The sequence below is a fragment of the Chiloscyllium plagiosum genome, unplaced genomic scaffold, assembly GCF_037043375.1.
Source record: "Chiloscyllium plagiosum isolate Xiang-an unplaced genomic scaffold, Cpla_swu_hap1 HiC_scaffold_18, whole genome shotgun sequence".
NCBI classification, from domain to species: Eukaryota; Metazoa; Chordata; class Chondrichthyes; order Orectolobiformes; family Hemiscylliidae; genus Chiloscyllium; species Chiloscyllium plagiosum.
In genome coordinates this window covers 23079096-23106832 of record NW_028270156.1, presented here as the reverse complement: position 1 = coordinate 23106832, position 27737 = coordinate 23079096, and the positions used below count along the sequence as shown (strand labels likewise).

General features: G+C 41.6%; 1 protein-coding gene across 2 annotated transcripts in view; it reads right to left on the bottom strand.

The window, feature by feature from the left end:
• Positions 1-27737, bottom strand: part of LOC122557675 (ankyrin repeat and BTB domain containing 2b) — a 211104-nt gene that overhangs the window by 47164 nt on the left and 136203 nt on the right. For both annotated transcript variants that reach the window (XM_043705511.2, XM_087996331.1), the window contains exons 3-4: positions 11629-11775; positions 4954-5161 (exon numbers count right to left, since the gene is read on the bottom strand). In XM_043705511.2, the coding sequence (XP_043561446.1) occupies positions 4954-5161; positions 11629-11775 (355 nt within the window). The remainder of the gene's footprint in view (positions 1-4953; positions 5162-11628; positions 11776-27737) is intronic.

The window sequence follows — 27737 nt, the reverse complement described above, 5'->3', positions numbered from 1 at the left end:
CTCCCCAAAGTGGTACAATCTCAGGTGCTACAACCTTTCCTAGTAACTGAGATGACATTTAGTAGGCATGCAGGATTTTAAAAATAATTATTTAATATTGTAGTCAGATTCCTGTTTTCACCCCTTTTAAAAATTATACCCAATTTTCCATTGCATTGCGCAAATGTCTTTTCCATCTCTTAACTTGCTGTTCTCTAATATACTCACATTGATAAGAGGAAAGAAATGAACAAAGTTTTCATGTTTTCTCCACTCACCACAGGAATTAAATTCTCCTTCATTTGAAAAGTCTCATCCACCTTTTCCTACAGAGAAAGGTATTTCCATTGAGAATCTAACGTAGAAGGTAAAAATGGAAATGGCTACTTGCACTGATTCAGCAAGATTTCCAACAAGTTCCTGAAGTCACAATGGAAGATCAGGAGAAGCCTGGTCACATTCCTGAGGATTATTTTGCTGTTCCTTGATAGTTGCTGGGTGAAAATTCTGGAACTCCCTCTCTAACAGCATTGTAGAAGTACCTTCAAAATGAACTGCATTGCTTGAAGAAGGAAGCTCACCATCATCTTCTCCAGAATAGTGAGAGATAGGCAGTAAACCTAGCTAGTGAAGCCCAATTCCCCTGAATCAATTTTTAAAAAAGTAGTCTCCCAGTGTTAATGTTTTCATTCTAGATCAGTTTTGCAAGTGGAGAGAGGAAGAGCAGCTTTTACAGAAAAGTAATGCTCCACAAAGCACAGCCGAAGTTATGCATTAGCAGCATGATATACTGGTCACAATATAGAAGATGAGGCCAGCTAATAAGCATCATTACTAAATGTTATCCCTGTACAATTTGAGTCTTGCTTTGCCAGTGGGGTTGTTGGTGATGCAAAATAACTTGACACATTTCAAAAATGAAATGGGAAGTACTAGAATTAACCTTTAACTATGAGTGACTAGAACTCGGAAACACTGTTTGAAACAAAGCATCTTCCATTTAAGATAGAGATGAGCAATTTCTCTCTCAGAAGGTCATTTGACCTGAGTAATTCTTCTTGCTAGATGAGCAGTGAAGATTGGATCACTGAATATTTTGAAAGCTGAGTTAGAGTGATCCTTGATGAATAATGGAGTGAAAGGATTGTTTGCTTGGGAGTGGGGGCTTGCAGGAAAGTGGAACTGAGGTCATAATCTGATTAAAAATGATGATATTGAATGGGGGAACAGGCTCAGATGGATGAACAGAGATGTATGTATATAGGCTGGATGAAGAGGCAAAAGTGTTCTGAGAGTAAATAACTGAACAGTACAACCTTGGCTCACATTCTTGTTTGGTGGTTGGTCAGGGGGATGTGCAGTAGAATGAGAACTGTGTGAGGACAGCCCTGTTCCGGATATCAGCACATCCTCCCAAGGGAACAGCCCCATGTCATGTTAGGCTGAAAGTGCCAGTCAGGCTCAACATTGTTTACACAGCCTGCAAGACAAGGAAACAAATGGAAGACCATCTGTCACATTTTAAAGAAAGTGTTAGAGTGCAGTTAGTCAGCACTATAATGGGAAAACCTCTGATCTCTAAAACGTACAGCTTTTCCATCCCGATTTCTCACACAATATGTAAATGAAAATGGATACCATGTACAATGATTTCACAGGAGCACATATATCCAAAACTCCTGACATATTACACACCTTCTAAAAGTGGCTTTTACATGTTAAATCACTGAAGCACAATGTGGTCATTTTCTCACATCTGTCTTTGGCCTCACACCTGCACTGGTCATTCTTTGTACCTTGAAAATGCAGCAGTGCAGTGCCAATGGGGCTAAGCGGGAGAGGTGGTGGAAATGCTGCACATCCTGACTGGTGTACCAGTCACTTACCTGATAATGCAACACTAATCCAAGAATAAGTCATTGTCCTAACAGCCAGGGAAAATTGTTATCTCGCCAACCACAGGTAGTGGGGGTTGGTTAGCTCAGTTTGCTGGGTGGCTGGTTTGAGCAGAATTTCAGCGAGAAGGTAACACCTATTCCAACAAGTCCTGACAAACCTATCCCATCAGTCACTGCATCAGAGGTCAGATCAGATTTCCTTTGTGTGAATCCAAGGAAAGCAACAGGACCAAATGGAGTACCAGGCCATGCACTCAGACCGTGTGCAGATCAACTAGCAGAGGTCTTCTCAGAAATGTTCAAACTGTCCCTGCAGCAGGCCACTCTCCCTGCCTGTTTCAAGAGGGCCAACATTATCCTTCTGCCTAAGAAGGCTCATGCAGCATGTCTCAATGACTACCGCCCAGTGGCCTTAATTTCGGTGGTCATGAAGTGCTTTGAAAGGCTGGTCATGGCATTAGAAGACACCCCCCCTCCACCTTATCTCTCCACCTTCGAGGCTCCCTGTCTCATTCCTGATTAAGGGCTCCAGCCCAAAACATTGATTGTCCTGCTCCTTGGAGGCTGCCTGACCTGCTGTGCTTTTTCAAAAACACACACTCAACTCTTGTCATGGCATTAATCAATTCCAGCCTCCCCGCTACTCTTGACCCACTCCAATTTGCTTATCCACATCAGATGCCATATCACTTGCTTTTCACTCCTTCTTAGACCATGTTGACACCAAAAACAGCTACGTAAGAATCCTACTCATTGACTACAGTTCAACCGTCGATATTATTATCCATTCGAGACTGATTACTAAACTTTGTGATCTTGGGCTAAGCCCCATTCTCTGCAACTGGACCCACAGGCCACAGTCAGTGAAGATTGGGGACAATATTTCATCCTCACTAAAACTCAACACTGAAGCCCCCCTGCGGTGCGTACTCAGCCCCCTACTGTACTCACTGTATACTCATGACTGCGTCGCCAAATACCAGACTAATGCCATTCACAAGTTCGTTGATGACACCACCATAGTTGGTCGAATCTCAGATGGCAATGAAACAGACTACAGATGGGAGGTGAAAGACCTGGAAAAATGGTGCACTAAGAACAACCTAGCTCTCAATGCCAGTAAAACGAAGGAACTCATTATTGACTTTTGGCGGGATGTTTCTCATGCCTCTCTACACATTAACAGCACAGAGGTGGAATGACTGGAGAATGTCAAGCTCCTGGGAGTGGTCATCCACAACAAGCTTTCTTCGGCTCTTCTTTGTGGACGCACTGGTTACAAAGGCCCATCAACGTCTCTTCTTCCTCAGACAGCTGAGAAAATTTAGCATGATGGCGAATACCCTTTCCAACTTTTATAGATGCGCCATTGAGAGCATTCTGTCTGGATATATCCCTACCTGATATGGCAACTTTACCATTCAAGATCAGAGACGGTTACACAGAATGATGGACTCGGCCCGGGCATTCACAAAGGCCAACCTCCCATCTATAGAACCTGTCTACCAGGCCCGCTGTCAAGGAAAGGCTGCAGCATTCTCAAAGCTGCATTCCATCCTGGCAATGTTTTTCGACAACCTCTACCATCGAGGAGAAGGTACAGAAGCCTGAACACACGCACCAGCCGGTTTCGCAACAGTTTCTACCTTACAGTTGTTAGAATACTGAATGGACTCACAAACTCTTAACACTCACCTGTACCTGTGTTTTTGTTTCTGCCGCTGTTTACCAATTATTTACTTATCTATGCTACTTAACTCTGTGACCTGCCTGTACTGCTCACAAGACAAAACTTTTCACTGTGCCTTGGTACACGTGACAATAAATTCAATTCAGTTTGATTATAATGAGGCGCAGGTGAACTTGTACACTTTGACAGCAGTGAAAAAGCAAAATATTACTAAAGAGAAGAGAGAGATTGAAGTCCTCTGGGGTACTTAGTAATAATTTGGTTATACTGGTACATCAAGTTAGTATAAAGGTACAACAAAATCAGAAAGCAAGTGGAACACTGGCACATTATTGCAAGTACAATGGGATATAAAAGTAGGGATGCGTTGTTGCAGATGTATGGATCATGAACTTGGCTACATGTGGAGTACTGTGTACAATGATGGACTTGTTATTTCAGAATGAATATAAATATCCAAATATAGTTTACAGGCAGTTCAGAGAGGTTTTGCTGAACTGATATGTAAGATGTGGGTGTCTGGTTATCTTCTGAGAAAAGGTTGGACAAGTTGATCTTGTATCTATTGTGGTTTAGAAGAATGAGTGTTACTTTTAGAACTAGGTACACCAATTAAAAATAAGGTGTCTCTCAGTTAAAATGGAAATGAGGAGAACTTGTTTTTTTCTCTCAGGGGGTCATAAGTCTTTGCAGTTCTCTTCTCTAGAGAATTCCAGTGTCAATCAGAGGTGCTAAATAGATGATCCATCTTGTCTTCCTCCTGAGGTCCCCACCATCATAAGTGACACTCTTCAGACAAATTGAATATGTATAAGACAGAGTTATATAAAATTCTAGATTAGAGTGGTGCTGGAAAAGCACAGCAGTTCAGGCAGCATCCAAGGAGCAGGATGCTGCCTGAACTGCTGTGCTTTTCCAGCACCACTCTAATCTAGAATCTGGTTTCCAGCATCTGCAGTCATTGTTTTTACAGAGTTATATAAAAGGCAAGGGCATCAATAGTTATTGGGGGGGGGGAAGCAATGTGGATTCAAGATCACAAAAAGATCATAAATCATGCTGAATTCTCAATTACTGAGGGGCTAAAGTGCCTACCTGTGCTCCAAATTTGTACATCTGTATCTGTTCAAGTATATGACTCAGATTGATAACTCACCACATCAAGGCTCCATGAGGACCAGCTACTAACTACATACCCTGTGGGGCAATCCACATATTATCCAAACAGTGAAAACTAGCTTTAAAAAAAATTAACTTCATGTCCATCAGAAAACAAACCTTTGAACAAAAGTTGCATTTTTTTTATTAAAATGCATTGAAGTGGCAAAAAGCTGTAAAGTGAATCACAAAATGCAGTAACAGACATGCGGATGAATGAAACAGTACCTCTCATTATTTAAGGAAACTCGGGGGGGATCCAGGTTGGGATTCTCCATCGATTCCATCTGAGGGCATCGCAGAAAATAGTAAAGTGTGTGCAGGGCATCGGGAGACCAGGTGACAGGCTGCTGTCTGCCATGGCGACACGGACTCACACCTGGAGACAATGTGTTTGAGCACTGCAGGTGGTGCATAGCTCGAGACACCAGATCACCTACAGTAGAACCAGAGCAAAAAGCTATCAGAAACCAACACACGACCATATATATGGGATACAGATGAATAATACATTTTCCCATGATCACTGCTCTTGCTTTTGAGATGTATTGACAAAGCTTCTCCTTTCATTTATATTCAATCATTGCAAAAGGAAACAATCGTTGACTTCACTGTTTGGCTGATGTCACCTGTTCTCACTTTGTTCCATTTTCACCTGTCCAGTCATTGCTGTAGATTCTCCTACAGCCATTTCCTTTCTAAACATTTATCCCCAGCCTCCTTCTCTTTATTATTTACATGCTGTAATTCAGAGGCAGCAACTGAAACAGGTCAACTTCCACGTGAACACTGTGATCCCCAGTTTCTGTGTCACCACCACCTCCCTTGATCTCACCACTGACTCAGGTTTGCCAGATTCTGACATTCTGTTCTGGTTAGCTGTAACTTCCTCCAATCCAATATCAGGAGGACCAAAGACTTCTGCCCTGCAATAAACTCTGTTCTTTAATCACTGACTCCTGGCCTCCTCGAGGTGAAGTTCAGTGTGGACCCCCTATTTTATAAGGGCTATAAAACTGAATATTTATCTTTATCTCTTTATTCTTCTAATCTATACTTAAGATTTCGTACGTAGATATCTTTGTACCCACAATGGCACCAGAAATGGTGACTTTGTACACCTTTCACTGTGCTTGTGTCCCTGTACTTGAATACATGCTACCATAAAACCAATTCTAATTCTAATGTTCAACTTCATTCAGCTCATTGATCAATTATTGCCTTCAACTGTCGACATATTAGCCTCTGGGATTTCCTCCTTGAACTCCTTTACTTCTCAGTCTTTAAACTCTTCCTTTACGATTATGCTTAAAACCTTCCTCTTTGATGAAACTTTGTTGACTCATTCTAATGATTCCTTATTGAATAAAAGTGTCAATCTTTGTTAGAAGATGCTCCTAAAGTCAAGATTGGACATTGTTACTGAATTAATGGTGCTGTAGGCAGTCCATGCCTCAGATACCTCACCAGGAAAAATAAATGCAACTCTGAACCCAGTCTTGATCTTCATGGCAGAGGAGGTTACAATTCTGCTGTGGTTAAACAACTGTGCCACCCTCGACTACTGTTTATAACTGCTCCTGTGTTGTCAAAACTCATGCATCCTGTCACTTTACAAGAGATGCTCAAATGCACATGCCTTCCATTTACAGGGGAACTGGGAGAGCTTTATAAACTGCCCTAAAAAAGACTGTACAACCCAAAACATTCAAGAAAAATAAGTTTTTTTTTAAATAAAGCAGCATCTCCCAAATCCTCCCACATTTCTATACTTGATTCTTTAGCCAAGCGACACATTTTCTAGCATAGCTGATTTTGAAACGAAGTCAGAGAAATCTGCCTGCAATCAAGATGTTAGGCAGACATGGGGCAGAGGTTCAGTTTCTGGGGAAGGTGGAGAGGTAGGATGCCAATGGCTTTTTTAGTCAATAGTTTAATGAATAAACGCAGCCAAATCAAATCAAATCAAATAGGTTGTTTTGCCACCAGTAACATGTTACAGACATTCCCTTGTGCTCCAGGAGAAAGAGAGTGTGTTAACAGGCACTGGAAAAGTCTTTAGCTATTGCAGATTTGAAGAAACTGAGGAGACCTCAGGATCCACAGCCAAGTTGGTGGTTGTTCTGGTATTTCAAAAATGAGTGAATGGTGAGACTGGAGGGAAATGAATCCTACATCTTTTCATCAGCTATCAGTGTAGCCATTTAATCGGTATAGTGTGGGATGCTTTATTTATCTTATTATTTTATTTAACTTTATGGATCTCTCCAGAAATATTGAAGCACAAATTCACTTTTCACTGAGAATATTATATACAGAATCCTTGCAGTTCTTCCAGTTCATGTTAACTGAGGGGCATAATCTGAGCACTGCAGCAATTTGAACATTTCTCACATTTTTAGTTCACACGGTTCAGTGCATTTAGTGACAATGCTGCTCGCTGGTCAGCTAAAGAGTTGTCAATACTCATGCTTCTTTTAGTGGAAGTTAGAAGTTTTCCCAAACAAACAAACTGGGCTGGAACTCTCCTTAGAAAAGGCTCTGAATGCAATTAGATTATGGAATAGGGAACTCCATATCTCTGGAAAATTAGATTTAAAATAACTCTGTTTATTCAGTCTAGATCAAAAATAGGCCAAGTAATGCTGGACATGAAAGGTATTGGAAAAGTAGAGAAAACACCAGAAAACAGACAAAAAAGTATTGGATGACACTTGGCTGTTTGATCTACATCTTGAGTATTTCAATTAATCCAAAACTAATTAAAATTTGATTACTCACCTTAATTTGGACCACCTTAATGTGGACGCACTGGCTACAAAGGCCCAACAACGTCTCTTGTTCCTCAGGCAGCTGAGGAAATTTGGCATGACAGCGAATACCCTTTTCAACTTTTATAGGTGCGCTATCGAGAATTCTGTCTGGATGTATCATTACTTGGTATGGCAACTGTACCATTCAAGATCGGAGACGGCTACAGAGAGTGCTGAACTCAGCCCGGACAATCACAAAGGCCAACCTCCATCTATAGAAGCCATCTCCCAGGCCCACTGTCAAGGAAAGGCCGCCAGCATTCTCAATAACCATCCAACCCTGGCAATGTTTTTCTACAACCTCTACCATCGGGGAGAAGTTACAGAAGCCTGAACACATGCACCAGCCAGTTTCACAACAGTTTCTACCCATCTGTTGTTAGAATACTGAATGGACTCACCAACTCTTAACCTGTACCTGTGTTTTTGTGTTGGCCGTTGTTTACGTATTATTTGCTTATCTATGCTACTTAACTCTGTGATCTGCCTGTATTGCTCACAAGACAAAGCTTTTCACTGTGCCTTGGTACACGTGACAATAAATTCAATTCAATTCAATTTACTGATGGATTATTCCAAATGTTCATTCTCATTTATTATCATTTGATAAGATCTGTTTAATATTTTTTACTGTCTTCAATGTCCTCTTGTTCTCCATGCTAAATGTCTTTAAAAGTATTGTCCTGAGCTAACATGTAACTTGCTCTTTACGATCAAGGCCCTTCCCTCTAGACTGCAGAATTTAAACTTCAATCTTTCTTCACAATTCATCCCTTTACACCGGGGATGCTTCTAGCTGCTCTTCTCTGTAACACTTCCAAAGCATGTGCTTTCCACTCGAGCTATGGGGAGCAGGCAAGGCAAGAAAACGAGCCTAAGACAAGACAGTTTAAAAGCTTCAGTAAACCCTCTGTAGATTTGTAACAGCAAATTCAGCAATGCTGTGCTCCCACAGCAAACCAGGACTGGGTTGGAGCACATGTCAGAAACAGTAATGTAACACCATTAATCAGATTCTCTGACTAAATTCCATTCTCACAAACTAACTTTACTAAAAATTGTCTTCTAGTCACTTTAAGTGCCTTTTAACTGTCACTTAAAATATGAAGTTTACTGTTGCTTCTGGATAACTTTTGGTTCCTCTCCTTTATCAGAGTAACTGTGGCTTACATTTATATGATATTCCTTTTGTGAAACAAAGGGATCTGTTTCCCTGAGGGCATTAGTAACAAGATATCAAGGTGTCATGCAGATCCTGAGCCAGTGTATGTCACCAAGGTGCCCAGTAATCCAACTTTACATGAAATGAGTTCCTCATTGACTGCCTCCAGGATTACTGTCCAATTAAGGACTGGAGCCTGTTTCTGAGGAGGCCCAATGAGGGGCTCGTAGCACTGGCTGATTGCCCAAGTGGGAGATGTGAGCACTGCTGAAACTGAAAGGCACCTCAAAACAGAGGAAAGTGGAACTGAGGCCTCAATCCAATTCGCCATATCCTTAGTAAATTGTGGAGCAGGTTTCACAGACTGAATGGTCCATTCCAGCTCTTGGAAATGGGTTTGGCCATGGCTGCAGACTTTTCACATTTACATTGGGCCAACGAGAGAAGTGACTGATGGCTCTCTACTTTAAGACCATCTCCAAACTCAATGGATGGCCAGACCGACACAACCAAATGCCACCATCTTGGTGCCAAAAAGGATGATCATGGGTTTAATTGACTGCCCACCTCCCTGGAAGTGTTTGGCGATTCTTGTGGTAACTCTTACCCCGGCATCATGCCGCGAGACAGAACAGTGTTGGGGAGCCATCCTGATGTGGAACTCTGTGAAATTTCACACTCTGCACTCCCCACTGATACCTCCTGGTGTTGCCAACCCTCCAGACAGCCCAAAGAGCAAACTCTCAAAAGGGACAAAAAGAAAATGGAGTTCTGTTTCCAATTACTCTGAACACAATTTACTAATTTAAATAATTGGGACAGGTTTCATTATGGAGAGTAATTAAAGGTGGGAGGTCATGTGATTAAGCCTCCAAGAATATGTCCAAGGTTGGTGACCCAACTGCCTCTCTGGCAAAATTCAGCCCCATGTGTTAGAATGGTCTGATACATGGAGGAGGGGGGAGAAGAGGCTGAATAGGCTGGGGCTGTTTTCCCTGGAGCGTTGGAGGCTGAGGGGTGACCTTATAGATGTTTATCAAATCATGAGGGGCATGGATAGGATAACTGGACAAGGTCTTTTCCCTGGGGTGGGGGAGTCCAGAACAAGAGGGCATAGGTTTAAGGCGAGAGAGGCAAGATTTAAAAGGGACCTGAAGGGCAACCTTTTCACACAGAGGGTGGTACCTGTATGGAATGAGCTCCCAGAGGAAGTGGTGGAGATTGGCACAATTTAAAAGGCAGCTGGATGGATATATGAATAGGAAGGGTTTAGAGAGATATGAGCCAATGCTGGCAAATGTGACTAGATTAGGTTAGGATATCTGGTCAGCAAGGACGAGTTGAACCGAAGAGTCTGTTGCCATGCTGTACATCTATATGACTCTATGACTCCAAAAGGCAGATATGGAAACCAAGCAGGTGAATCTGTTTGAGCAAGAGACCACATGTGTGGTTGAAGAGATTTGCTGAAACACGGTGAGAAAGACATCAAGAAAATCCATTTGTTCTGTAAGAGACAAAAAGGAACATAAGGACTAAAAGATTAATACCCAATAGTGGAGCAAAATAGCTGAAAGAAGTGAAAGGACATGTTTGCATTGGTAATATTCCAAGGCTCTTCATATTGCATTAATTACTTTTGAAGTACAGCCATTGTTGCCATGTAGGGAACAGTGGCATCCAATTGTACACCAAGTCTCACATCCAGCAATGAGGTGGAAATCCAGTTGATGGCTGTGTGCAAAGGATGTACATTAACAAAGACACTGGAGAAGTCACTTCTCACCTCTGACAGACAGCCATACTCACATGGACTGGTAGATGGAGGTCTTAGTTTAAAAGGTTCAAATAATAGGCAGCACTCACTACCAGGTCTCATGAGATATCTTGGATTCTCCCAAGTCTTGGTCTTGCTTCCTCTCAATGTTAGTGTGGCTGCTTCCACCTTGAGCTCCATGGTATGATGTTTGTAAGGTGCAGTAATAATCGAGTACTTCTCAGCTTTAAACCATTCAAGTTAGATGAGGATGTCAATTCATGGTGGCAATTTACTATGTCACCACATTTCCAAGCTTTCACCTATCCCACATGCCCCTGAGCTGCTGGTGGAGAGTAACACTGAAAACAATTAGCAAGCACAGTTATCAAGTTCTGAGGTCTCTTTGGTTTTGTGGGATCAAACAGAGTTTTACAGTAGCTGAAAGCAACTTCCTTAAAAATAGACTTTTAGACTCTAAATGTAGATTTTTACATCAACCGGGATAGAGTTACAAAGATATAAACATTCCCCACAATACTGTTCAATAACTGCATCTTACATTATGTAATAGATATTGGTTCAAATGACCAGAAAATGACGGGGAACCTTCCCAGCACTTTTCAAATAAAAAAATCAGAACTAATGACAATCTCCAAGGGAATTAATTCAGTGTTATAATTCCTCTCATTCTGAATTTCAAACAGGTTGTAGGAAGAAATTATAGAAGAGAATGCATCTTCCCAAAGGGAGGGAGACAAAGTCACTCGCAATCCCTTCCCAAAGCCTTCTCAATACATCAAAAGAAAGAGAGAGGTAAGCAGACACACTGCCTGTCAGCATCCATCCAGAGAGTGGCTTTACATCAAAGGGCAGCAGCTCACCACCAGCAGCAGCTCTCAAGGACAACTCAGGACGGGCAATAAGATTCCAGCCCAGCCAGCTGCACATACACCCCACAAGTGATTTTATTTTTTAAAAGCCCAAATAAAATAAGGGAGCAAATTTCAAATCAGGGCCCTTCCAGATAGAAAAGGCAGAGATTCAAAGGAAAACATAGCTGAAATAAACATTTCACGGACTAAAGTGTTTTTTTTTTCAAAAGGGAGAATGTGTTTTCTGGAAAAAATGTTCCAAATAGATATTGTGGCAGTGAAAATCAATGAACTCACTCAGCTCAGAAATGCTCCCGACACATGTTGCCAGTAGGGACTGCTCCAAGGTTCGAAGTTCCAGTTGAGCGTATGCATCAGCACGACCATCTTTCGTTGACAATCCGTTGTTATATAAGCTGAAGTGGGCAGGCAAGGAGAGCACACCTACAAAATAGCAGAGCCTCAGGTCAATAACACATCTCCATGCACTCACCTGTAAATATCCATCACCTTGTTGCATTTCTTTATGATGGGAACTATAATCTGAATTCCCCTTTACAACAAATCTCTTTCTAGTTACAATGACTTTGCTTGCTTTACCAGGCAATTCTGCCTGCACCACTTCCTGAGGTCGACACAAAGATAATTAGTAACTTGGCGACCTGATCACCCAGTTGACATATCTTGCTTATCACGGGAACTCCTTTTCAAACTGGCACAAGTTGAAACATCATTTGTAGTGTTTATCTTGCAAAGTATGCAAAACTCCCTATTCTTCATGTCACCAATAAGCAATATCATTTTTACTTGTCTTTATTAAAAAGATTCTCAAAGAATTTGACTTCCATTTAAAATAATAGTTACAAAAATCTTTTAAATAATGCTGAATAACATTACATACTGTCTGTTTATTTTGCATTTGGTTTGTGAAGATTATGTTTTCTCAACAGTGGTGGATTTTTGTCAACTGACTTTCCCCAAGTACTTTCTTCTTTCCGTTCCCTCAATGAACCTTTACCACCTGAAGGAAATGTCAGTCAGACTTATCAAAAGGAGGCTGTAAACTGTATATAAGTTTGGCTTTTTCACTGGCTTCCAAATGTTGTGCCTCTGCCCAATCAGCTGGTAGCAGAAAATGGACAGTGGTTCCATCTGACAGGAACATGACCCACTTTGTACCACACAGTGCTGAACTGTGTTATTGGCAACAGCTACCCCAGATAAGTGTATTCCATATCAACATATGCATTTTGGAGTACAGATCCCATACAGGCCAGCTGTGAGATACTGAAAGCATCAAAAGCCAGTGTGAGTACTGGAAATGTACCACTAAGGAATCAACTGTGATGTCAACTAATTTAAAACAAACTGATGGGAGCCTAAATCCTGACAGAAAAGCCAATTATAGTCATTTTCTTTAAAATTCTGTTTATAATTCACTAAGCTCTCAATAAAGTTTTGTGTCCTTTATATAAAATATTCCTCTGCCCTAGATCATTACTGGTATCAGATACAATTGGGAGACATCTGCAGAATTCAGCCCATTGAGTCTGCTTTGCAATTCAATCATGGCTGCTGTGTTACTCAACTCCATTCTCTTGCCTTTCCTTGCATAACGTTGATCCCCTTATGAATCAGGAACCTTTCTATCCCTGTCTTGAACACACTAAATGATTTGGCCTTCACAGCCCTCTGCAGCAATGAGTTCCACACAGTCACCACCCTCTGGCTGAAGAAATTCCTCATCTCAGTTCTAAAGGCAAAAGTGAGGACTGCAGATGCTGGAGGTCAGAGTGATGAAGGGCTTTTGCCTGGAACGTCGATTTTCCTGCTCCTCAGATGCTGCCTGACCTGCTGTGCTTTTCCAGCACCACTCTACTCTAGACTCAGTTCTAAAGGGTCATCCCTTTGTTCTGAGGCTGTGTCCTCAAGTCGTGGTTCCTCCTACAGGTGGAAACATCTTCTCTACATGCACTCCATTCAGGCCTCTCAGTACTCTGGAAGTTTCAATCAGATTCCCCCCATATCTTTCTAAACTCCATCAAGTACAGACCCAGAGCCCTCAATCACTTTTCATATGACAAACCTTTCATCACTGGGATCATTCTTGTGAACCTCTCTGGGTCTCTTCCAATGCCAGTATATCTTCCTTAGATATGGGCACAAATCTGCTCATAATATTCCAGAGCCTTATGCAGCTTTAACAGTATATTTATGCTCTTGTATTCTAGCCTTCCTGAATGAATGCCAATATTGCATTTGCCTTTCTAAATGCCAACTGAACCTGCATGTTAACCTTAAGTGTTCTGAACTAGGACTCCTAGGTCCCTTTGTGCTTCAGACTTTTGAAGGCTTTCCCCATTTAGAAAATAGTCAATGCCCTTTTTCTTCCTACCTACCTCATGCTTTCCCACATTGTATTCCAGCTGCCACTTTGCCCACACTTCTCACCTGTCTAAGTTCTTCTGCAGTCTCCCCATTTCCTATACACTACCTGTCCCTCCACTTATCTTTGTATCATCTGCAAACTTAGCAACAATGCCCTCAGTTCCTTCATCCAGATCATTCATGCTTAACTTGAATCGTTGTGATTTCAATTGGACAGAACTCCATTACCCACTGGCTGCCATCTGAGAAAGACTCCTTTTATCCTCACTCTTTGCCTTCTGCCAGTCAGCCAATCCTCTATCCATGTCCCTAACACCATGGGCTCTTATCTTATTTAGCAGCTTCCTGTACTGTACTTCAAAGGCCTTCTGGAAATCCACACAGACCACAGCTCTCCTTGCTTGTTACCTCCTTATAAAATTCTAATTGATCTGTCAAGGGTATGATTTCCCCTTGAGAAAACTGTGCTGACTCAGCCCAATTTTGTCACACACTTCCAAGTACACCATAATCTCATCCTTAATAGTGCACTTGAATATTTTAGGAGAAAGGGAGGACTGCAGATGCTGGAGATCAGAGCTGAAAATGTGTTGCTGGAAAGCGCAGCAGGTCAGGCAGCATCCAAGGATCAGGAGAATCGACGTTTCGGGCATAAGCCCTTCTTCAGGAATGAGGAAAGTGTGTCCAGCAGGCTAAGATAAAAGGTATGGAGAAGGGACTTGGGGGAGGGGCGTTGGAAATGCAATAGGTGGAAGGAGGTCAAGGTGAGGGTGATAGGCCGGAGTGGGGTGGGGGCAGAGAGGTCAGGAAGAAGATTGCAGGTTAGGAAGTCGGTGCTGAGTTCGAGGGATTTGACTGAGACAAGGTGGGGGGAGGGGAGTGAGGAAACTGTAGAAATCTGAGTTCATCCCTTGTGGTTGGAGGGTTCCTAGTCAAAAGATGAGGCGCTCTTCCTCCAACCGTCGTGTTGCTATGGTCTGGCAATGGAGGAGTCCAAGGACCTGCATGTCCTTGGTGGAGTGGGAGGGGGAGTTAAAGTGTTGAGCCACGGGGTGGTTGGGTTGGATGGTCCGGGTAACCCAGAGGTGTTCTCTGAAACGTTCCGCAAGTAGGCGGCCTGTTTCCCCAATATAGAGGAGGCCACATCGGCTGCAGCGGATGCAATAGATAATGTGTGTGGAGGTGCAGGTGAATTTGTGGCGGATATGGAAGTATCCCTTGGGGCCTTGGAGGGAAGTAAGGGGGGAGGTGTGGGCGCAAGTTTTGCATTTCTTGCGGTTGCAGGGGAAGGTGCCGGGAGTGGAGGTTGGGTTGGTGGACCTGACGCGGGAGTCACGGAGGGAGTGGTCTTTTCGGAACGCTGATAGGGGAGGGGAGGGAAATATATCCCTGATGGTGGGGTCCGTTTGGAGGTGGCGGAAATGACGGCAGATGATACGCTGTACATGGAGGTTGGGGGGGTGGTAGGTGAGGACCAGTGGGGTTCTGTCCTGGTGGCGGTTGGAGGGACGGGGCTCAAGGGCGGAGGAGCGGGAAGTGGAAGAGATGCGGTGGAGGGCATCGTCGACCATGTCTGGGGGGAAATTGCGGTACTTGAAGAAGTAGGCCATCTGGGTTGTACGGATTTGGAACTGGTCCTCCTGGGAGCAGATGCGGCGGAGACAAAGGAATTGGGAATATGGGATGACGTTTTTACAGGGGGCAGGATGGGAGGAGGTGTAGTCTAGGTAGCTGTGGAAGTCGGTCGGTTTATAGTAAATGTCCGTGTTGATTCGGTCGCCCGAGATAGAAATGGAAAGGTCTAGGAAGGGGAGGGAGGAGTCTGAGACGGTCCAGGTGAATTTGAGGTTGGGGTGGAAGGTGTTTGTAAAGTGGATGAACTGTTCAACCTCCTCATGGGAGCACGAGGCAGCGCCGATACAGTCATCGATGTAGCGGAGGAAAAGGTGGGAGGTGGTGCCAGTGTAGCTGTGAAGGTGGATTGTTCCACATATCCTACGAAGAGGCAGGCATAGCTGGGGCCCATGCGGGTGCCCATGGCTACTTCTTTGGTTTGGAGGAAGTGGGAGGATTGGAAAGAGAAGTTGTTCAGGGTGAGGACCAGTTCAGTCAGTCGAAGGAGGGTGTCATTGGAAGGGTACTGGTTGGCACGGCGGGAAAGAAAGAAGCGGAGGGCTTTGAGTCCTTCGTGATGGGGGATGGAGGTGTACAGGGACTCGATGTCCATGGTGAAGATAAGGCGTTGGGGACCGGGGAAGCGAAAATCATGGAGGAGGTGGAGGGCATGGATGGTGTCCCGAACATAGGTAGGGAGTTCTTGGACTAAGGGGGACAGGACCTTGTCGAGGTATGCAGAGATGAGTTCAGTGGGGCAGGAGCAGGCTGAGACAATGGGTTGGCCAGGGCAGTCAGGTTTGTGGATTTTGAGCAGGAGGTAGAAACGGGCGGTGTGGGGTTGTGGGACTATGAGGTTGGAGGCGGTGGATGGGAGATCCACTGAGGTGATGAGGTTATAACCATCCTGCTGGACACACTTTCCTCATTCCTGAAGAAGGGCTTCTGCCTGAAACGTCGATTCTCCTGTTCCTTGGATGCTGCCTGACCTGCTGCACTTTTCCAGCAACACATTTTCAGCACTTGAATATTTTAGCAGCAACTGAGATCAGGCTAACTGGCCTATAGTTTCCTGCCTTCTTCCTCCCTACCTTCTCAAACAGAGGCTTTCCATTACCTATTTTCCAGTCCTCTGGGACCATCTCTGACTCCAGCAGTTCCTGAAAGGTCACCTCCAATGCCTCTACAATCCCCTCAGCTATCGCCTTCAGAACTCTACTGAGTAGTCCATCTGGTCCAGGTGATTTATGCATGCACAGACTTTTCAGTTTCCCCATCACCTTTTCTTTAGTGATGGCCACTACACTCATCTCTGCTCCCAACTCTCTTGAAGTTCTAATATGCGGCTGTCTATGAAAACTAATGCAAAGTACCTATTCAGTACCTCTGCCATTTCTTCGTTCCCCATTATGATTTGTCCAGCCTTATTTTCCAGTGGGGTTCAATGTCCATTCTTACCTCTCTCTTACGTTACTGGCTACCTTACCCTCATATTTCATCCCCCAACTTATTGCTTTATTCTTTATCTTCTGCTCAGTTTTAAAATGTTCCCAATCCTCTGGCTTTTCGCTAATCTTCACCACATTGTATGCTTTTTCTTTTATGCTACTGCTGGCTTCACTTGTCCACTATGGTTGCCTCATCATCCCCTTATTAGGTATCTTCCTTCGAATCAATTTCTGCTGTGCTTCCTGAATTATCGCCAGAATCTCCTGCCGTTGTCTTCCCTGCTAGGAGAAAGTGAGGACTGCAGATGCTGGAGGTGAGAGTCGAGAGTGTGGTGCTGGAAAAGCACAGCAGGTCAGGCAGCATCCGAGGAGTAGTACAATCAACATTTCGGGCAGAAGCCTCATTCCTGATGATTCTCCTGCTTCTCAGATGCTGCCTGACCTGCTGTGCTTTTCCAGCAGCACACTCTCCACTCTGTCTTCCCTGCTCGACTCTCCTTACAATCTACTCTGGCTAGCTTCTTCCTCATGTGCTTGTAGTTATATTTCCTCAATTGTAACACCATTACAGAAGGAAACCAGAATCTCCAATAGAATTTGATGAGCACAGGACATATGTTTGATATTCTGTGCTCATCTACCAGGACGCTTCTCCGTAGAGAGAGAGATACGTTCTTGATTGGTAACGGGATCAAAAGGCAGGGGAAGGGTTTGAGACACATATCAGCCATGATCCAAAAATGGACTGATGGTCTTTTGGCCTAATTCAGTTCCTACTTCTTATGGTCTAAGCAAGAAGCAGTAGACATTATTACACCAATCAAATCTGTGAATATCTCATGAACTATAATGGCTGATGTTTCCAGTCAGGCTTTGTTCTGCTCTGAGGGGCATTGTGCTGGGGCAATGAACAACCAGGCTATCCTCACTGATTGCACGGGTATAAATGCCAACCACTTCAACCCCTGGCATACCAACTGTTCATGAGCAATTGTTTTCACAGGATACAGGTCAACAACTGCACACAGCACTGTTGTCCCCTGCTGCAAGGGCAACTGACGCTAACATAACCATAGACTGGGGAATCTAGGGACAGCAATGATCCACATGATAGCTGGAAATGTGGTTTCATATCTCTGCAGTTATGCTCCATTGCTGAGCCGGGGAATGGTGCTGTACAATGGTGTGCTTAGGTTTTGCCTCAGAGTTACTTCTCAAATATGGTTCATACTGTTAATCTGTAATAATACTTATTTATGTAGACACTTGATGTTCAAGCACGGAAATCTATTATTTAGATAGACCTCTGGTTGCTCTGAGGCAATTACATGAATTAAAACTTTTGAGAAATCTAACATTGCCTCTGACACATGGCCTCCATTTAAGAGTTAATAAGACTCAATGTTCATTTCAGCTGTTGAGTAAAAGCTGTGTAGACACCATTTTTGCATGATGTAATTTTTCTGACTACTACTGTGCACTAGTTACATTGATTTTGAAATAACTTGTGACAGTAGCATTAGGACTGCTTTGTCCATTCAAACCAGAACAGAAATTACATAGACTCTTGTGGGAGAGCAATGAGGCAAGTGAAATCAAAAGCTTGAATGTACAAAAAAAGCTGAAATTATTAGTAAAATCTTTTTAAAAAGGTAAACTTGTCTGTTGCTGCAACAGTTTGTTCGTCCTTGATGTGCTTTTTTAAAAAAGGCTGCTGAAAAGTCCAAACCTATCTGCTTGATAATGCTTATCTGTTTGTTCCAGCCAGCCAGGTGCTTTGGTTTGCAGTGTGTGACTCTGAAGATGCTTGTGGTAAAACCAATAGAGGCCCTTTTAATAAGAGCATAAATATGGTGCTTCATAACTATTCAAAGCCACAGTATTATTTTAATCTGGCAGTTTCAAGAACTGAAAATCAATGCAGCAATCTTTGTGTGCTTGAGGTTTTTAGTCGACCCATTTGTAACGAATTATTAAGTACAGCTGAAGAGACTTTCAAAGTTCAGTTTACCAATAAAAAAAATGCAAGGAGAACAAGAGTGGCTTTTCATGAACTGATCCAGAATAAGTGGTGATGTTGGAGCTTTATAAATGGAACACAAGACTGTAAATGGAAAAACGTAATGTCACATATTGGAATTTGTCTTTTGCTATCAACAAGGTGAAATTATAACCAGGTGTGAAAATACCTAAGTAGTTACCAATCCAATCATTGTCCTACATTTTTCATTGAGGCAACTGATGAAGTGTTAAATTGTTGCAATCCAATCAGCAATCATTACATTTTATTCAATGGATGCATTAAGAGTGAACAACGGGATAACAAATATCATTGCTGAATAAACGGACGTTCCATGAACAAAACATTAATTTAGTACACAATGGCCTAGAACATGACAGTCAGCAATGACTCATCAAGTACAGGGGACAATGTTCTGCTCACAGCTCTCCAGGGTAGTTGGTGCAGGGTTGTATTTGGTCTTAAATAAAAAATGTGTTTAACATTTCTCTGTTCTGTAATGCTGCAAATGCACTACCTGTACTGTCAAGACTTAATACTTAAATAGAACGGACACTTGAAGGTTGGACAATTCAATAATGTCAGCTACTGTTTCTTAAAATGTAACCTGCTGAGGACATTTGTCAAACAACTACATCTATCGTTTTATGGTTTGTGCCATTGTTTCACCGGTGCAGCTGTTCATGCCTTTTTCAAGCTGTGGCCATACTGAAGTCACCCTAAATGGAACCCATGAGGAACTGGATGGTAAAACCCCTCTCAGTTCAGGAGGAAGCAGTGGGACATCACAGGAGAGATGAAGTAAGGATTATCTAATCCATTAATAATACATCCTTCCCTGAAAGACAACCTTATCCACATCACCTCAGGCAGAGATGCTGAGCTCCCTCTCACCAAGACCCATCACTGCAATGGCGTCAGACGATTAAGCCGCTGCAAAGTTAGTGACACTTTGATTTCTGTTCTTTAAGAGAAGACAGCCTATACCGTGGGAATGTTGTCACGCGCAAGGTGTCATCTTTCACGTGAGATTTAAAAGAGAAGCCCTATCTGTCGGCTCAGGTGCCTCTATTTAATAAACAGCGAGCAGTTGTCTCAATATTTATCCTGCAGCAAGAAATGACTAGATCACTACTTCATTGATGTTTGTGGGAGATTTCTATGCACAAATTGGATTCTAGAACAGGCCACGGCTGACAGCGATAACATGGTCATAATTCATTTTGCATAAAACAAAGTGAAGATGACTGACAACACTGTGGATGCATGGATCACGCGCAGCCTCACAGACAGTACCGCAACTAACAGATCTGAGAGAAGACATATTCTTGTTGGATAGAAAGAAAAGTCAAAAAGCACAGCAAGTCAGGCAGCATCTGAAGAGCAGAAGAATCAGCCATTTGGGCATAAGCTCTTCATCAGGAATCAGGGTAGAGAGCAAGCCAAGTGCAACATCCAGGTTACAACCCTCAACAAGTCCTGTCTACCTTAGGATGGTTAGCACAAGGAAATTAGTGCTCATTGTTTCAAAATGACTATGGAAAAGAAGAATGGCATAAATTGACAAGAGTTTTGTTGTCATGAACCATCACATCTCTAAGCTTGCTGAAGGTGGAAATTGGGAAAGCAGATTTCTCTGCACTCAAGTCATTTTGAATTATTGACACTTGTCTCTCATGACAGTAAGTGCAGTATGTTCATGACTTAAAAATAAAAGCTAGGCGTTTAGCCGTGATTGCAAGAGGTACTTTACTCGGGGGGCTAGGTTTGGCCAAACCTAACAGCTTTCACAGAGAACCAAAGTAAAACAAGAGTTCTGGTTACAACTCAGGTATATTTAAACACTTGGAGTTGCATTATAACTGTGCTAAGGGGAATTATTTACAAGTTGCTTTACTTGATGTTTTGATTGAGCTCTCTGAACTCTTCAAAATTGTGGGCCAATAATCTTAAATCAAAAGATTACATTTAGACAAAGCTGAGAGCAGAGCTCTTGACATCAACAAGTGATATCACAGCACAAGGAAGAGCTTTGGGGTAAGTTACAACTAAATATGCAGTAAATACCCAGTCAGTTCATCCACCAAAGTTACATCTTTATCTCTTGGTCTCTAAACTGCTTCATAACTGGTATGGATTAAAACTGTTTCTGGAATCTCATTAAAAGCAAGATTTTATTAACAGTCAACAGTAATGTTTTGATAGTGAGCAAAATGCAGAGTGAGGTTTCCTGTACTTTGTTGTTACAGACCAAAAATACTGTACATAGACATGTTTAAATCTGAATTTATGAGACCCTTAGCTCTACAAACTGGCTTTGATTAGCCTGAAATGATGTCATTTTCCAGATGAGGTACATGTTCAGCATACCCCAGAATATCAGTTCTCTCTCTCGCCCCCTTTCTGATAAAGGGAGGTCCTGTCAGCTACGTTGTTAAAGTAAGAACAATGTAACGTTCATTGTATTTTGACATAGACTTGCAGTAAAACAATAAGTGATAAACAGACCATTGAAAGGTATTTTATAGGCATTTGTGTTTTAGCTTCCAGTAGTTTTCTGTCAATAGTTAACGCCCAGGTGAACCAAAATCAGAAATTTCTGCAGAAACTCAGCAAGTCTGGCAGCATGTCCTGAGAGAAAGCAGAGTTAACATTTCAGGTCCAGTCACCCTTCCTCAGAACTGAACAGTATTAGAGTCCCCAGTGTAAGGTCACGCATTCTGTGCATCTTTTTACATTTTCCTTATGAATTCTTTTGTACATGTTTTAAGTTTACCATACTGCAATAATATATTTTTGCCAGTGATGGTGCTACAGTGGAAGTGTTTAAGGACAGTGTAAAATAATTCATTTTGACAGTTTTCAGAAAAATGTGGACACTGGAATTTATAATTGCAGGAAGTGTATTAAGAAGTAGGTTTTAACATCCCACTAACGGATGTTCCAGTGAAGATTAGAGGTAAGGTAGTTTAATGGTTCACTTACACAACTGGTAACCTCAAGGCATGGACTATATGAATCAGAGAATGGAATTTCAATCCCACAATTTATATTTAATCAAATTAAACAATAATAAAAAGCTATTATCTGCTGTGGTATCCATGCAACTACTGAAGTGGCATAAAAATCCATCTGCTTCACTAATATTCTTGATAGAATGATTGAATAGTTACAGCAATTCAGCTCACTGAAAAGTGTTCTAATTCAGTCGATGATCCAATTCTCTTCTGAAAGTTGTGGTTGATATGGCTCCACTACACTTTCAGGCTGGTGCATTCTAGATCCTCAACACTCGCTGTGTTAATAAAAAGGGTTATCTCATGTCTTCAGTGCTTGTTTTGCGAATCACCTATAATCAGTGCCCTCTGGTTTTTGATCCTTCAACCAATGGGAACAGATTCTCCCTGCATAGTCTATCTAGGTTTCTCGTGATATTGAAGACCTTTATCAAATCTCCTCTCAGCTTTCAATTCTCCAGAGAGAAAGTCCCAATTCTCCAATTTGTCTCCATTACCTGAAGTTTGTAATTTTTGGAACTATTCTTGTGAATCTTTTCTGCATGCAGTCTAATCGCTCTAATGCAATACCAGTTGAAGCTGACCTAGCATTTTATAGAAGTTCAGCATACCTCTCTGCTCTTGTTCTCTATGCCAATATTTATAAAGCTCCCAGGATACCATATGCTTTATTACCTGTGCTCTCAGTTTGTACAGTCACCTTCAATGATTTGCGCATCTATATATCCAGGTCCCTGTGCTCTTCATTTCGAACTGTATCTCACCACATTCTTCCTACCAAACTAATCACTTTGCATTTTTCTGCAATAAGTTTCATCAACCACTTGGCTGCCCATTCCACCCTTCCTAATTCTTTTTAAAATTCTCCATTATCCTTCTTACAGTTCATAATACTTCAAAGTTTCGCATCATCCACAAATTTCAAAACTGTGCCTTACACCAAAATATATATATTAATATATATTAGGAACAGCAGGTGCCTGATCACAGATCCATCGGGCATGGAGAAATCAGCCATCCTTATCTGATTTCTGGCCTGTGATTCCTGACCCACAACCATGTGACTGACTCGAACCACCTCTCTGAAATGGTCATGCAAGACACACAGTAGAGTTCAAGAACACAGCTCACCAGCACCTTTGCTAGGACGAATGAAATGAACAACAAACACTGTGTGAATGAATAAATATATCATGTAAAAATGGTCATTTTCTTTGCCTTGATCGCCTGGCACTGCTACATCTGACTTAGTTCCCTTTTTTTCAGCTTCTACGTATCCTCTGCTTCTCACTACACTGTTTCATTATTGGAGATGGTGAGATTGAGTAGCATGGTGTGTAATAGAGAACAAAGAACAATACAACACATGAACAGATCCTTCAGCCCTCAAAGCCTGCACCACCACATTTTGCCATATTTGGCCCTTCCATACTAGAAGTGTCTTCACTTACAAGATCCATATCCCCCTGTTCCCTTGCTAATCATGTATTTGTTGAAGTGCTTCTTGAATGCTGCTATTGTGTCTGCTTCTACCATCTCCTCAGGCAACGCGTTCCATTCTTTGGATGAAAAACTTGCGTCACACATTTCTTTTAAACTTCCACCCTCACACCTTGAACCTGTGTCGCCTAGTAATTGACCCCTCCACCCTGGGAAAAAGCCTCATACTTTCCAATCTATCCATGCCATTCACAATCTTGTAAACCTCTATTAGGTCGCCCTCAACCTTCTGCATTCCAGTGGAAACAAACCCAGTCTGTCTGACCTTTCTTCATAGCTAAAATCCCCCAGGCCGGACAACATCCTGATAAACCTGTTCTGTACCCTCTCCAAAGCATCCACATCCTTCTGGTAATGTGGTGACCCAAACTATACACAATATTCGAAGTATGGCCTAACTAAAGTTCTATAACACTGCAGAATAACTTGTCTATCCTTATACTCAATGCCCCTTCCAATGAAGGCAAGCATACCATAGGCCTTTCTTACTGCCTTATCTATCTGTGCTACCACCTTCAATGATCTGTGGGTCTGCACACCCAGATCCCTCTGCATATCAATATCCCTGATGGTTCTGCTGTTCATTGTATAATTTCCATTCATACCTTCCAAAATGCATCACCTCACATTTGTCCAGACTAAACTCCATCTGTTATTTTTCTGTCCAAGCCTCCAACTGATCTGTATCCTGCTGTATCCTCTGACAATCCAAGGGACTAGAAGCACCAATGAATGCAGGCTGCATTTGAGCTAAGTGTGTTGGGCGTGGTTTTTGGAAAATATAATCCTCCGTGGTTCTTTTCCCATCCATTCCCTCATCACATGCTTACATAAATCCTCAGTCCGATAGCATTACCACCTGCTCCAGCTTCTAAATACCTTTTCCTGTATCCTCCATAATCACCCTCACCATTATCCTTGGAAGTATTTGCTCAATCCTAGTACTTTCCACTGCCCTTGCTTGACGATCACTCACCATTTGCTGTCCTCCCATGTCTGATCTCAGTATAGGAATAGGCCACTCAGCCCTTCGAGCCTGTTTGAATGAGACCATGGCTGACCTGATTTTATTCTCAATTCTACATTCCTCCATGTCCTTGATGATCATTCATCACCTTGGTAATCAATAATCTATCTCTGCCATAAAAATATTTAAAGATTTTGTATCCACTGCCTTTTGACAAAAGGAATTCCAAAGACACTCAATCCTCTGAGGCAAAAAATGTTTCCTCACCTCTGTTTCAAATGGGTAACCCCTTATTTTTAAAGTATGACCCCTAGTTCTAGATTCTCCCACAAGAGGAAACATTCTTTCCACATCAACCCAGTCAAGTCTCCTCAGGGTCTTGTGTTTCAATTAAGTCATTTTGACTCTTCTAGACTGTATAGCTCTTTATCATAAGGTAATCTTCTCATTCCAGGTTAGAGCCTAGTAAATCATCTCTGAATTGAATTGCTTCCAACTCATTAATGTCCTTCTGCAAATTGTGACCAGTACTATACACAATTCTCCAGATGATCCTCTTAAAAGAGGAGGTCAAAAATCAAAGGTTTCGTGTCTTTCAACTTGCTTCACTCAAATAAGCTTTGATGACTTATAAAACATCAACTAACTTGTTTTTCCCAAACGTAACTGATGATCCAATTGGAACGAGGAAAGGTACCATCTATCCTAACTGGACTGTGGCAAGGTATTGTGCCTTTATGCTTAAATGAACAATTGTGAATAATGATTAATTCTGCTTCCATTCCAAAATACATGTACTGCACATGTCAGCCTATACTGAAGATAATGTAACTGCATCACCTAATAAATGAATTAGTGAGAATTAATAAATGCGTGCTAATGGAGGAAAAACGAGTGATATATAATGATGTTTGTCTACAGTGTGTGCGCCTCATGGTAGAGGCTGCATGACAACGGCAAACTATGATGGGCATTTGTACATCATTTTTGCATTTCAATCCAAACAGATATATACAACCGTTCGGTAGAAGAATATATATTGACCAATATACTTTCTCATATCTCCACATAATCCTGTTTCTGACAGCTACCAGCAGTTAACATGTTTTTATACTTGGTCAGTACAACATGTGATAATCAAATGAGGATGCTTAATTCACAATGCATGTTGTTTCTGAATAAAAAAAGCCTCAGTTAGAATGATTAAAGATACTGTCTAAGTTTAATGTAGTGCTTGAAATTTATGATGACTACAATAAAGCTACAACTGGTGTATAATTAGTGACCTTTTTCTCCTTTGTACATAGTTGCTCAATCTTCTTTCTAAAAAAAACCTAGATAATCTTTATTTTGAGCCAAGGTTTTGAAATTTGGCTTCCAGATCTTTCAAATAATTATCAAAATCTTTTAGCTCAAACTCCTAAAAAGCTGGATAAATATATCTTGTTAGCAAAGTTGAATGGATAACTTGATCACTGCAAGTTAGGTAGATTGTACCTGCTTAGTTTATACAATCCAAATCATGAAGTCAGAGCTCTGAATGAGAATAGAAAGTCGAAGAATAGGAACAGGCTGAAACCTTCAATTTAAAATATTAGAAAATGGCAAGAAAGAATATTTTAACAAATACATGTAACCATGTTATGGTGAAATATCTAACTCTTTGTATGACTTGTGTAAACTATTATTTTGAACATGAGCAGCATTATTTTCTGTGTAAATGTCTACCAAGGAAATTGTTCAAAATGCTGAAGTGATTTGTAGTAATGTGCAGGTTAGATTACAGAGAATAAGATGTTCGCATGAAACAAATAAATGGGTTAACATTTACATTGGTGGAAAATGACACAAAGGTTGATAAAATGTGATATCAGGGATCAAGATATGTAGGAAGGAAATGTAACGTTAATCTGTGAAGTAAGAGTATCCAGTAAGCTCAATTACCTCCTCTGTGTCCTTTTTAATTTGTAATAGCAGAATATCCAAACAGCTATTTCTTTCCATGAAGAGTACCGAGAGTGTGGTCTGTTAGCATTTTACAACTCAAGACTTCAGCAAATTTGATTCAAGTTAAGGTTAACTAAAAGAGAAAGTATCCTTTTTCAGTGAAAAGTCTGACTTCCCTTCAGCTATCTCACTGACATGGTGACACAGCTTTGCAAACTTCTCAATTAAAACAAAAAACTGTGGATGCTGGAGATCTGAAACAAAGACATAAAGTGCTGGAGAAACTCAGGAGGTCTGACAGCATTTGTAGAGAGAAAAACAGTGTTAGCATTTGGAGTCCAGTGGTCCTTCATCAGAACACTGGACTCAAAATGATAACTATTTTTCTCTCCTTAGATGCTGCCAGACCTCCCAAGTTTTTCCAGCATTTTCTATCTTTGCAACATTCTCAACTGAAAATCAGATTACGTGAAGTTTATATTCAAACTGAACAGCGGCAAAGGAACCTGGTGATGGTGCTGATGCTGAAGGGAGATTTTGACTGATGCTGCTAAAATTTAAACGGGGAAAAAAAAAATAATTGGACCAAACATAAGCCTGGAAATCATTAGTTACCTGAACTAGAATGATTTAGTGGACTCCAACTCAGAAAATTCTTCGCTAGCTGTGGCCTCAGAGAAGATTGAATTTTTTCACTGGGGAAATGGAAAACTGGAATTGAGCCACATGTTTACTTTGTCGCTGAACTGGAGAAAAGCAATTTGGATCAGATTTGTTTGAAACTCAGTTGGAGGCTCTCAATTCTGTAAATTCCACTCCCAACTTAATGGCAAGATTGAAAAAGTGTGTTCAATAGGATTTAATTTAAATTGTCTGTGTACAGTACTACAGTCTCTGGTACAGGGCTACATCAGGCCTGGACTAATAATCTAAAACAAAATGAAAATTCAAAACCACCATTATGATTTGAGAATTTGAATTCAGTTTAAAGAAAGATCTGAAAATACAAAGTTGGTATTAGTAAAACCAATAATAAATTCCTGTACCTTTGTACAAATCTGATTGACTTATTAAAGTTCTCCCAGGAATGAAACCTGCCATCCTGAGCTTGTCTGCTCACTGTGACTCCAGTCCCATATCAATGATGTCAAGTATATTCTAAAGGAACCAAGGAACCCACTTTCTAGAGATGGAAACTGTCCTTGTTAGTGATACCCAAATGGCAAAAGTTGAGTTACTTAAAAAATGTACAGATCAGAAGACAACAAAGTGAAAAAAGAAATAACACAAAATCCTGAAGTTATTGCACAAGTTTGAATATTTGCAGAGTTTCACTCAATCTCAGCTCATTATTTGCCAAGTGACTCCTTACTTTGGAATCTGAATTGAGGCACTCAAGGACAATTTCAAGTAAACTTCCCAACTACATAATACGGCCCTTGTGTCATGTGAATACTTAAAAAACATTTGTACCTCGAACACCTTTCAATGACCACCTGACATTT